Genomic DNA, 13,018 nt, shown 5'->3' with positions numbered 1-13,018 from the left:
AGAAATCTATCGGACAATCTCGCTTCAGAAAGAGAGAAAAAACATTTTGGCAGCATTTGTGCCCTCTTTTTGTCCGCTCCGCTCCATCCCGTCATGTGTCACATGACCTTCACCTTTGAACTCTCCTTAACGCACGCACGTGCACAGAGAAAGAAAATTGCCTGTAAAAACGTTGACATTTTGTGATGATGGCTATTTTTTTTTTTTTAATGACAATTCAACACAATTTCCCAAATCCAACTTCATGCTGTTATCAGAATAAAGTGAATAATAATTTATAGAATGTTAGGAATTAGATCCTTTTAAAAAAATATATATATTTGTATCTTTATCACCTAAAAAGTGTAAAATAATTTATCGTAACATGTTGTTTGAAGCACTGTGGATTCATTGTTTTAATTTTGTTCATGAAAACTAGTTGATTTGGTCCTTGCAATACAATTAGTTTACATTTTGATCATGATTATAAGAATTACTTGGATTCATATTGGGCCTATTTATGCATCATTTATTAGTACATAAATTAACAGAAATATACTAATATACGATGCTTTAAACAATGTTTTATTTCATGTCTGAGAATATTACTTGAAGGGAAGAAAAATGTATTTTAAGGATACAATATGTGTTAACTGTCAGGCCACACAAATATTGAAGTGCTGAATTTGTGTTTTTGTAAGGCTGCAGTTGTCGCAGCAAAAAAGCGTTATTACTGTTACCTGCCCCAAGCAAGTTCTATTTTATTTGCTATGTATTATCATTATTAATCTCTTGTGAATCTTGCCAGATTTTCATAGATTTCTCTGTCTTAATGTCCCAACCAGGATGAGGTTTGCTGGGCCTCGGCGGATGCCCTTCGCAAGCCGGCACGAGTGGGTTGACATCGGTTGTTTTTTTTTTTTTTTTGTTTGTTTGTTTTTTTTTTGGGGGGGGGGGGGGGGGGGGGGGAGGCGATCGTAGCGAACGAATTGTTCAGCACATAGCCAGGTCCCGTCTCCTCCTCGCTCAGCCGCCGTGCGATGCTTCAAAGACCAAGGTGAGCGAGAGGAGGAGGCGGGATAAAAGCGGGGCTGGAAATCCGGCTGGCCGAGCCCCCCGCCCTCCTCCTGCCCCCTCGTAACAGTCTTCTTCTCCCACTTTCCCACTCCTCTTCACCCCTTAATCCCCGACTACTCGGCTGCATATGTTTCCTAATCCGGCGTGCGTGTGTGGGAAGGGCCGCCTTCATCCGCCTCCTCCTTCCCCTTTTCGCTTGCATTGTTGCATCACTTCGCTTATTTTTGTTCGCAACCTCAAATACTCGTTTTTTTAAAAAAAAAATATATTTTTACATCAACTCCTCTTGTGCTTGTTCCTTCTTCAATCCTGACAAAAATCCATGAAAAATCAGGACGCCTATTGATTGGATTGGTGATCCTGTTTAATGCGGGAATAGCAATACGTGAAAATCTGCCATATAGAGCGACCGTATAAAAAACAAACACAAAAAAAAGACACTTTTTACACAAAACCTATGAAAGGACACTTAAAAGCTTTCCTTGGCGCCTGTTCTCACACTCTCGCTCGCGCAGTTCAGCAAATAAGAGACTTTAAACTGTTTGTCACGTCCCCTTTAAAATGACTGTCAAAAAGGTGACACGTGAAATAAAATAACATTTAATTTAACATAAATTACCGTATGTTTAAACGCCAGAAAGTTTCATCTAACGAAAGTCTGCAAGCTGAATACAAACATATTACGCAATACGTCATAGACTGACTGACACAAATTCCCATTGACGTTGTCTTAACGGAACCGCTACTTTGCACACACTGAGCAGTAACACATACAAACACAGCAAACAACGTCCTCACGGTCAAATATTCTCTCTGCCACGTGGGAACAACAAACATTTCTCGTTGGGGACCTTCTCCGCCTCTTCTTGCTTTTTTTTCCATTTTATATTATGCTCCATCTCTTCCAGTAGAGCTCAGTGCTGCCCAGTGTGTTGTGGCACAACGTGGTACTACACCAAAGATGTGCAACTCTAAATTCAGACTTGCCTTTTTACGGTAACAACCCTTGAAAAACAATCCGCCGTATAGCGTAGTCATTTGTAACAATCCAGATACACAAAAAAACACAAGCTCGTTTTCTTAAAGTGTTTAAAAAAAGAAATAAAAATAAGCTAGCGTCATTGTACTTTCATTTATCTGTTTTTTTGCTACTCCTCTCATGTTCACTCTCAGGTGATTTTCTTCTTCTTCTTCTTCTTCTTGTCCCTCATTACAGCTGCTCTTGAAGCACACGCACACACACACACACACATGCACGTGAGCGCGCACGCACGCACAGCCACGAACACATTCTTTTTGTCCGGCGTCCTGCCTTGGCTTCGCCTGGTGGCTGAATGAGTCTTTTGTGCAGCCTTGTACAGGCACATGCCAAATCGAGTTTGAATGGAATTAACAAACACCCACCCAAATCATTTTCAAAAATTTCAAACAAAAACACATTTGAAACATCTGCCTGTAGTCACACACAAAAAGAACAAAATATAAGCTCAGGGTCAAGAGTATATTTGATTGAATTAAATACATTACATGTCAATATTACAAAAATTAATATGTGAGAAAAAATGCATGTTTTAAATAAATAAAAAACTATTCATAAAATGGAATGAATTTTTTTGGAATAAAAAATACAAATAACTTTCATTTGATAACAAAATTAATACAATTTAATTACAAATAAAACTAACTTAAAAATCAATTCAATTTCTCAAAAATATTCCAATCATAATTGTGTGTCAATGGATTATTGTGATGACGCTCATACATTTGCCATATCATTGTTTTTATATCATATAACATCACTGAGAAAACAAAAATAACATCAAGGTCTAGTGTATATTTTATTAACTGAATTACGTCAATAATAAAAAATAGACACAAAATATACAAAACCCGCCACACAGATGCCCAAGTAAGAGACAAAGCGTGCTTGCTTCAAGACGTTTATTTGTCACTCCCAGTTGACGTTTACTGTAGAACTGCCACATAAAACCAAAGAGAATTAAACATTGTATATTTTAACCCCAAGATGTCATGGAAACCATAAACTAACAAACGCTTAATGCTAACGTATAACGCAAAACGCCGTAGCCCGCTTGATGTGGTGGTAATTATAGATCATCATAGAATGTGCTACTTTAACACACACGGCGCAGCAACGCATACAAACAGAGCGTACAGCAATATTCACAGGCAGATATTCTCTCTGCCACGTGGGAACAACAACAAATAAAAACGGCAAAACGTGGTACTACACGGAAGGTGCGCAATCCTAAATTCCGACTTGCTTGTACACTGTAAAAACCATCAAAAACGATCCCTTAAAAATTCGCCACAGAAGATGAACCACGAAAGAAGTATGATGCTAATTGCACGCGGACGTTTTCGGGGTTTCGCCGGCTTCCGCAGCGTCTCGGGGCGTTTCCGGCCTCGTCGATAGTGTCCTATCGATAGGTTAATAGGCGGCGTGTCACGTTCACTAACTCTCTGATTAGTTGACACTTCACTAATCCACACGGCGGCCCAAGTCATTGGCCCGGCCCATTGATTTCCGCGCCGCTCGTAAGTGAGCCTGCCGCGATCGATTGGAGAGCGCTCGCGACAACCCCGTCTGGCGCGCGCACACACACACACAAATATTATATTTATTTCAAGTAATCAATTAGAAAACCCATATTGTTGTACAATAGTTTTCAGTTTAAAACAATATGGTAATCTTTTTAAATACAATTATTAAGGAAAAGAAACTATAAAAATGAAAATATTTTCATTTTATGCTTTTACACTAAGAAATGATTGAATACATTTTATACTAAAACTTTTTTAAATAACACGATTAAAATAAAATGGTTTTACATTTATGTTTTTGAACTAATGAATGATTACTAAATATCAATAAATAATAGATACATATTTTAAAATGTTAATAATTTCATGTCTTCTGAATGTTAAAAGGTATCAAAAGAATTGTATTTTTGTATTCATTATTCATATTAATACATGAGTAAATGTTTTGTAGAAAATACATTTGAATTATTTTTCATATCATTTCACATGAATATTTATGATAACTTATGAAATACATTGAATGGTAAAAAAAATAGTTCTACATATCGCAATTTTAATGCTTATAGAAGATTACACGAAAATAAAACATTTCCATATTTTACCATAATACTGTAAATTATAAAAATAAATGTTATAGTAAAATAATGTTTACATAAATACTTAGCTATGTAGTTAAATGTAAACAAAACAATACAAATAAATATATTTATTATAGCCACATATATCCGGGTTCAATCCCCGCCCCCGCCTGTGTGGAGTTTGCGTGTTCTCCCCGTGCCTGCGTGGCTTTTCTCCGGGCGCTCCGGTTTCCTCCCACATCCCAAAAACAGGCATAAATTGGAGACTCTAAATTGCCCGTAGGCGTGACTGTGAGTGCGAATGGTTGTTTGTTTCTATGTGCCCTGCGATGGGCTGGCAACCAGTTCAGGGTGTTGTACCCCGCCTCCTGCCCGATGACAGCCGGGATAGGCTACGGCACGCCCGCGACCCGCGTGAGGAGAAGCGGCTCAGAAAATGGATGGCTGGATGGATAGCCACATATTTTTAAATACAAATACTATTTGTGATATTTTTACCTATAATTTTAAAAACCTATGAAAAGAAATATCTATTTTTATAAGAACACATTATAAAATATATTTTTGTCAGTAATATTTATGAATATAAATAATGACTTGATCTTAAAAAAATAATAATTCTAACACAAAACACAAACAACACAAAATCCCAGGCGTCACCATGGTAACCAGAGCCTAAAATGTCTTGAAAGCAACATTTGATGCTCGACCATTACATTTAACGTTAATGTTGTCATTAAACCTATACCTTAACCCTAATATTTGTACTTGTGGAACGATTTGCAGTAAATAAACACCACTGCAGCGCTATGTAGTGTGTGTGTGTGTGTGTGTGTGTGTGTGTGTGTGTGTGTACGCACATATGCGTGTGGGCTCTGGTTCATGGCGGTTAAACATTTTTCTTCCTTCTTAATTGTTTTTACGCAAACCATCGGCATCCCGATTAGGCGCCATCGATTCCCCTCCGCTAACTTCATTGATTTCTACATTTCTCATTGATCTCCGCTTCTAAATCTACCCGCACGTGCTCGCTCACTGTGTGTGTGTGTGTGTGTGTGCCTGCGCCTGCCTCCGTGCGTGTGTACTCGAATAAGCATTTATTTGTGTTACCTGTCCACGCTTGATACATTTGCACGAGTAATCAACAACACGCGATGTCGATGTCGCTCCACCCGTCATCCCGGAACTTCACCGCTTAGAGGAAATCCTCGCGTCATTCACATCGTCGCCTAATAGCGCCAACGCAAGCTAGCCGTGTTAGCCAATTTAATATACCCTACAACAGCTAATTAGAAATGGTCAAGGACAATAAACAAACAGTAACAAAATAAGACTCGACTTTCATGCGCCGGCGCCCACATCACTCACCAGGTCACCAGGCCCCGCCTTTTAAAGACACTCCGTCACACATAATACAGTGTAGAATGTGAGGATGGCGACCCCACGTAGACAATAATAATACTTCCACCTCATACGCATATTTTGTTATCTGATTAATCAAATTGATTGGATAATCGCTTCTAATGCTCATAGTTTTGTTCCATTGTGCAGCTTTTGCCTGAACTTTGTAAGCTGTGCACCCCCTTAAACATCCCCACAGAGTTTGCGCACCCCCTCCGCATTTTTGTTTTTTCGCTGAAAATGAATTTTTAAAGCTACTCAACCCTTTCCACAGTTGGTGACACCGTCCATCTTCTCCAGTTGTGTGTTTTTTAAAATTATTATTTTTTTAATTTTTATTTCCTGCACTCTCGTCTTGATCCTCTCACCGTTCGAGGCTCTCATATCGCACAGCGGCAGGCGTCGGCACGCCAGAGGTTACGCCGGCTCGCTAAGCTCCACCCGTGTCATCGGCATTACCGCCGGCCGGCCTCGACGGGGCCGCGTTTGTGCCGAGCTAAGCGCTTTAGGCTGCGTCGCGCGGGGCCTTCACGCGTGTTACGCCGTCTTTGGCGTCGGCGCGGCACGTCGCTCGTAAATCTGCGGGAAAAAGAGCTCCCCGTGCTTTGGCATAAAACGAGCACATTGTTACGCTAGCGAGATGCGATGCAATCGCGCGGCACGGAGGACACGTTCTACTCGTCGACACTTTTTGGCGCCGCGTGGCACGACTGTGAGGAATGGATACGTGGCAGCGAGGGGAGAAACCTATTGCCGATCCGGCACTCTTGATCGCTTTGCGTTAGCGGGCCACGCCAGGCCGGAAAGTCCGACAAATACCGGAAAATCCTCAACTTAGGAGCGGTGATGGAGAGATGACTTTGGAAATGTAGTTGCTTAGTTAACCTGCAGTCTTAACTATTTCAATGACTTTCTCAAAGTAGTGTAACTAATTTCATTTGATTAGAATGCATTTATCAGCAGGACCCTTGGATGCTTCCTCTAAAACGTCTCAGACACACCAATAGATTGCTTCGTGGTCATATTTGGAAAAGTATGTTATGTTTGAGACTGGACAGAATGAGCCAATCACAAGCCTCAGTTTTAGGAGGAAGTGATATGGGTAGAAAATCTGAGTTTTTGCAGTCATTTTTCAAATGTAACTAATATTGTAATTGTGGAAATTTCTAAAAGTGCCTCTAATTTAATTGCACATTTTCTCCCAGTATTGTAACGGATTACATTTAGATTTTGTAATTCAATTACATAATCTAGTGACATGTAATTGGTTACTCCCCAACACCGTTGCCGGTATCAATCGTTCATGTCGTCAATATACCACAAACTATGATCCCAAAACATTGAAATTCTTTTTTTAAAACCCAGTGTATATATAATTTTTTTAGCGCCGGCGATATCTTAGTTGCATTTTGATTGGCTGTAATCTGCGACGCTGCGACGCACATTGCGCAAGAGGTCAGTCGGGTTCGACCGTATCGCTCGCCGTTTAGGCTACTCGTGACAAAGCCCCGACCCGCCGTCGTTTTATGTGGCCCGTTAAATCAAATCATGTGCATCAACTTCCACGATCTTTGATCAAATCTGTACCAAAATTTCAAATAGTCAGTCGTAATAAAAAAAAGAAAATAAAATATTTCAAGAAAGAACGCTGTCCAAGGCCCCACAATTTATTTATTATATTTTAGCTATATATTTATTGATATATATCTGCGCAGGCTTGTGCTAGCGCGTGTAGTTGTTACGGCACGCTCGTGAATATAGTTTGTGACATAATTGTACTTGGATATTGATCGTGAACTGGCCCCCCACACATTATTGATGACGCCGAATTTAATTCAACCACCTCGTTTGTCAACACGACACGGCCATTTAAGAGTCAAGTCTCTGACACGCGGACATACACGCACACACTTTATATACAGTGCGTCATAAAAAAATGCTCAATTCTAAATCTGTAGTATTTCGCATGTCAAAATATGTCAATGTTACACAGCAATTAGGGTTCAGAAATGTGAGAGGGTGTATGTAACGTGTGTGTGTGTGAGATCATATGAACGTTATGTCCAGCAGCAGTAGGTCGTTTAAAAAAAAAAAAAAGGATATTACAGGCGGTAGGAAAAGAAAAAACAACATATTGCTGTTGATGAGGCCCGGCGTGCGCCATATTGCTCACCTCTCCTTCAACCCCCCCCCCCCCCCCCCCCCCCCCCACACACACACACACGCACGCACGCACGCACGCACACCCTCCCCAGCTGCGATGGACGCACAACACACACTATATTTTTCAAGAAATAATTGCTTTTGTCTGGAAGGAGTTGGGATGTGGGGGCTCCTCCGCGCTCAAAGTCTTTCATGTGCGTAGGGGGGCTCCGGACGGCCGACGGTCGCTGCGTCCGCGCTCACTCGCTCATTGGATGCGCGGCCGTCATCTGTCAATGGGCGGATGGAGGAGGAGGGGCTGAGATATTAGCTTGTTGGGACTCCTTTGTGATGCCATCCTGAAGGACGCCAACTCAGTGGAGGATGTAATATTAGGTACACCTCAACGGTCAACAAATCTGCCTTTGCAAGATCAAGAATCGACATTTTTCACCGATTTTGATTGTACGGGCGTACAATATACTTTAATCCTGCCCACCGAGCATTGACATGATCCAAGTCTTGCCATATTTGTCGCTTTGATTTAGCGCCTCTTTCCTAAAATTGCTGAACTGAAATGTATTAATACATTTTCATTTCATTTTTCAAATTCATTTACGGCATTAAGTGACTGGTTATGTGGTTTGTTTTAAATAAGACAATCCAAATATTTGTCAAATGAACATAAAATGGTGGGGAAATAGTTATTGCCGTAATAAAATAAATACAATTAATAAATATCTAAATAAATAATAATATATATCAAAATAAATATCTAAATAAATAAAATTAACTAAATAATACTACAATTCATAATTCTCATTTTACTGGATTTTTAATAATTTAATTACAACTAACCCACCAATGATTCAATATAAGTAATTTTTAATTTAAAATCATTACAATTCACATTTTTTTAAATGATAGTATTACATAATAAAGTATTGTAAACACATTTGAACTGTTTTTGTTGTATTGTCAATGATATAGTTTTCTAAATGTTTTTTTAATTATAAAATAGAGATTCAGTCTCATTTTTAATTGCTGATTGTAAATGTCATAATTAGTTGCCAATTACTTAGTAATGTACAATACGATAAGAAAATTACAAAGTTTAACGTTTTTGTTTATTTTACTAAGATTTAAGAAATACAATATTAGTCAAAAATAAAATACTGTATCTACATTCATATATAATAAAGTAATACATGAAGTTTATTTATTATTTATTGATTTAATAATTCATAATTTTTTAAATTGTATTGATAATTCATAACAACATCCAATACAATAAAGAGATACATTTAATTTTTTAAAATTTATATGAAAACTCATATTTTTAAATGAAAAATTAAAATAAAAAATATAGAAATATTTATTTAAGTTTATTTTATTAATAACATAGTTCGTTATTTTCATCTATAATTAAGCTAATATGTAATAGCCAATAAAATAAAATAAGAAAAATACACATTTACATTTCTTTTTAAATAAAATACTAGTAAAATAAACAAAAAATAATTACAATGTATAGGGTAAATAGTTTATTTTAATAATGAAATGTTTAATTGTATTACTTATTGTCATGACAATGAATTCCATTCCATTTATTTAACAAATATAAAGTGTGTGTATATATATAGTTTTTTTTTTTTTTGTAACTTCATTTCCGAATGCCCTAAGCATTGAGCAGAAAAAGTTTTTTCTACCCTCGTCCGTCTTCTCGGCGTCACGCGGACGAGCGTCCGTTTCGCTACAGACAGCGGAAGCGTCCGCTGAGCAGCGCTTTAGCTAGCTGCACCGCGTATCCGTCATCGTGTTAAGATCCCGTTGGCGGGGCGGGGGACCTGCTGGATCAATATTTTATTAACACGTCGTCCCTTCAGCAGTGCGTGAGGAGGAGAGCGGCGCGCTTGATTATTGACTGCCATATTTACAGTATTGATTAGTGTATTTGGAAGAATCCTTATCTGCGCCGCCGATGATCTCTGGCGTTTACTCACACCACACAGCGGACGTTTCTGCTCGCTATTGGCTCTACTAGCATCTCCTACAAATCCTACCTGGCACCTTGACTTGCGAGCTTAATTCATTCCGTGAGCACACTCGCATGTCAAACACTCTTTCCCATTGAAATGAACGAAAACGTCGTTCATTCGTCCCAGAAACGTCCTCAAAAACACCAAGGAAAATCATTTTTCAGTTTTGCATTTTTTTTTAAAAAGAGCACTTGACAGCATTAAATTTTATAAGAACATACATTAATATCATAATTAGGTAGAATACAGAAATAAGTGCCTTTTGATAATTGTAGGCTCATTAGAACTACGAACGAATCAGTGGTGATTGACTCGCGAATCCCTGTGAAAAAATGAATGCCGAATCAGAATCTATGCATTTGATTCAAAACGAGTCGAAGAATAAAATACTTCTTACTTCACCCACGGGTGCCACCGTTTTGATGTAGCGCGCGTCGCTTCAGCGCATGTACGCGTCGTAGCTTCAGCGACATTGCCATAAAGTTGGTGTTGTGTTTGTGTTACGATGAGGAAAACACGGAAGGGCGGGAAATTGAGCCATTGATCCATTAGAACCCAATCAAATTCATAGACGAAAACTAAACAAACATACTCGTGGAGTTTTAGATTGAAGTCACATGACAAATCTGTTTTGGTTCGACTTCCTAATTGTAACGCCTATAGAAGGCGCAAGGTACTGCTGGAAATGTTTCGATGAAAACATGTAAACATGAGCGAGAGCTGCACCTGCTGAAATATACATCAAACGTGAGTGTGTGTGTTTGCGTGTGCGTCTGTGGTGTGAGTGGAGGCGATCGATGCCCTCCAGGCTGATGCGATGATATGGCTTATTATTGATACAATCAGAGGATCAATTGGCTTGTACGTGCGTGTGCGCGCATACAATACAATACGATATGAAAGCTGCTGACCAATAAACACAAGATTTGCGCGTGTTTGTTTGGAAGTATCTTGGTGCCAACTGAATTTGCTGCGATTGAATTGTAATTGTTCATTTAGAATTTTCTTTTCCCATTTAAAAATGTTTGAATTTGAATTTCCAACAGACTTTTTTAACCATAAAAAAGAAAATACAAGTCAGTGGGGAAAACAAATGTCAAATTTAAATTCAGACTCATATTGTACAAATGTGTGTGTGTATATATATATATATATATATATATATATATATATATATGTGTGTATATATGTGCCAATCAATTTTGAATTAGATTTTATGAGTTTGAATGTAGATTTCTAATTTCTAATTTTGAATTTGAATTTTTATTTTGTAAAAAACAAAAAGAATCAGCATTTCAAAAATGGCAGTGAAGAAAAAAATCTTAAAAACAAAAAATCTTAAAAAAAATCTTAATCTTATTTTTTGCAAGCAGAACTTTTTGGAAGCATATTTGTGCAATCTGAGTTAGATTTTAAGATGTTGAATTTTTGTCCACAGACATTTTGGAGATGTTGAATTTTTATTTTTACTATTTTTTTTTATGCCCACCCCCCAAAAAAAATAAACATTTGAAATTCATATTCAAACTCAGTTGGCACTTCCATACGTTTGGCCCTTTAAAAATTGCTGTTTAATGTGTGTGTGTGTGTGTGCATGTGCGTGTGTCGGGGGGGCCGTAGGGGATGAGCGGAGAGAGAGGGAAAGGGGGAAGGGGGCTTGGGGGGGGGCGTGTAAAAACGGGGGCGGCTTTCTCTTGTCTCTTGTATCCCAGCCGCGGCGCCCGGCGAGCTGCAGAGCGTGTTGAGGCTGCGCGGCCGCCGTCGTTGGGGGGAGTCCCGCCGAACACCGCAGAACGGAGAGCCGCATCCGTATGGATTATTTACGCGCCGATTGAGCGGCCGTCGCCGTTCAGAGGCGGAAGGGGCTCTTTCTCCACTTTTGTTTTCCATGCGATCGATTCAAGCAGAGAAAGGGACACTTTGCCTCCGATCGGGGGGCCGGGGCGCCGCGGGAGCCGAGCGCCGTACGTCGACCGGCCGCGATGTCGTCTTTACGCGCGAGAGCGGGAGCTTAGCGGCTCACCTGCAGCTTTAATTCCCGCGGCCAAAGAGAAAAGCTGAAAAGAGAACCAAAAAGAGGCCCAACTGAAGACCAGAGGAGATCGATCGCATTAAAAAGAAAAAAAAACAAATTCTCCTTTTCCGCTCTGAGCAGAAGATCCGCCGGAGAGCCAAAGACGAGAGGAGAGGACGCTAAAAAAGAAGGCGCACGCGAGCGGTCCCAGGTCGACGGAGGACCATGTTTGTCCCCCTGCCGGTGCCCTTCGTCTTTCAGAGAACTGTGTCCGACTTCAGCGCCTGGAGACTCAAGTCGTCGCCGGCTCCGCGGGCCAGCCCCGGTAAGACCTCGCAGTCGGCTTTTTAAAACTTCACAATGCAAACGCCGGCCGCGATCGGCGGCAATATGGATCCCGCGAGGGAAAGGTGCTTGTGGAAAATCTCATGTCATCTTACCCAATAATAACTTGTAACTTTCACTAATACAAAAAAAAAAAAAATATTATAATTTGGATTTATTCACAAAGATAAGTCTAGAGAACATTACATTCATACAATCTAATAATACTACAAATACATTTTTTTTGGACCTGTAGCGAAATCCACATCAATTATGAATCAAAAGTTTTCACTCGGTGTAGAGTTGAAGCTGAACTGCAGAGGCAACTGATCATTTGTCAAAGAATAAGAATCACGGCAGTTCATGATTTGCGAGCCTTGTCCTGCTGAAGTATGCATTCATTAGCATATTTGTCAATGAGGTCTTTTCTGCATCATTCCGTGCTTCTCCTGCGGCTAGGTTCACGGTCATCTATCGATTAGTGGATATTGATCCTGGTCTGGGGAAGAAGCCTGTGGGTTGGGAGGGGGAGGGGGCTTGCTCTGGAGAAAGTTTGCACACCAGTGGCTGGCAGAAAACGATATTCTTGTCACGACGTAAGCAGAATAATGTGTTAAAGGCTTAAATAAGAGATTATATCCCATTGTGGTTCGTTGTGTGTGCAACGTTTTACGATGCGTCCCGTTTCCACCTGTCTCACCTTAAAACTCCACTCTGTTGTTTCCAGTCTGTGCACACTCAAGTGTGTGCGTGCGGGATGTCGCATTCGGCAATTACGAGCAGTGAAAGCGATGCGATTAGCGGAGTTGTTTGCAAAAAAAATGTATTTGACGCTACATTTCCACATCATTTCAGTGTGTGGACTAGTTTCTGGGGTGCATCTTTTTATCAACATTCAT

At 39.7% G+C, this 13,018-nt stretch overlaps 1 protein-coding gene across 1 annotated transcript in view; it reads left to right on the top strand.

Annotated features, from left to right (window-relative positions):
- Nucleotides 1-12,011: 12,011 nt before the first annotated feature.
- The window catches only part of LOC133396125 (POU domain, class 2, transcription factor 2-like), a 42,095-nt gene continuing 41,088 nt past the window's right edge, over nt 12,012-13,018 (top strand). The window contains exon 1 of the mRNA XM_061665610.1: nt 12,012-12,120. Within this exon, the coding sequence (XP_061521594.1) occupies nt 12,021-12,120 (100 nt within the window). The 5' untranslated portion in view covers nt 12,012-12,020. The remainder of the gene's footprint in view (nt 12,121-13,018) is intronic.

This window comes from Phycodurus eques, chromosome 20 (genome assembly GCF_024500275.1).
Source record: "Phycodurus eques isolate BA_2022a chromosome 20, UOR_Pequ_1.1, whole genome shotgun sequence".
Taxonomy (NCBI): domain Eukaryota; kingdom Metazoa; phylum Chordata; class Actinopteri; order Syngnathiformes; family Syngnathidae; genus Phycodurus; species Phycodurus eques.
This window is presented reverse-complemented; position numbering and strand designations above follow the sequence as displayed.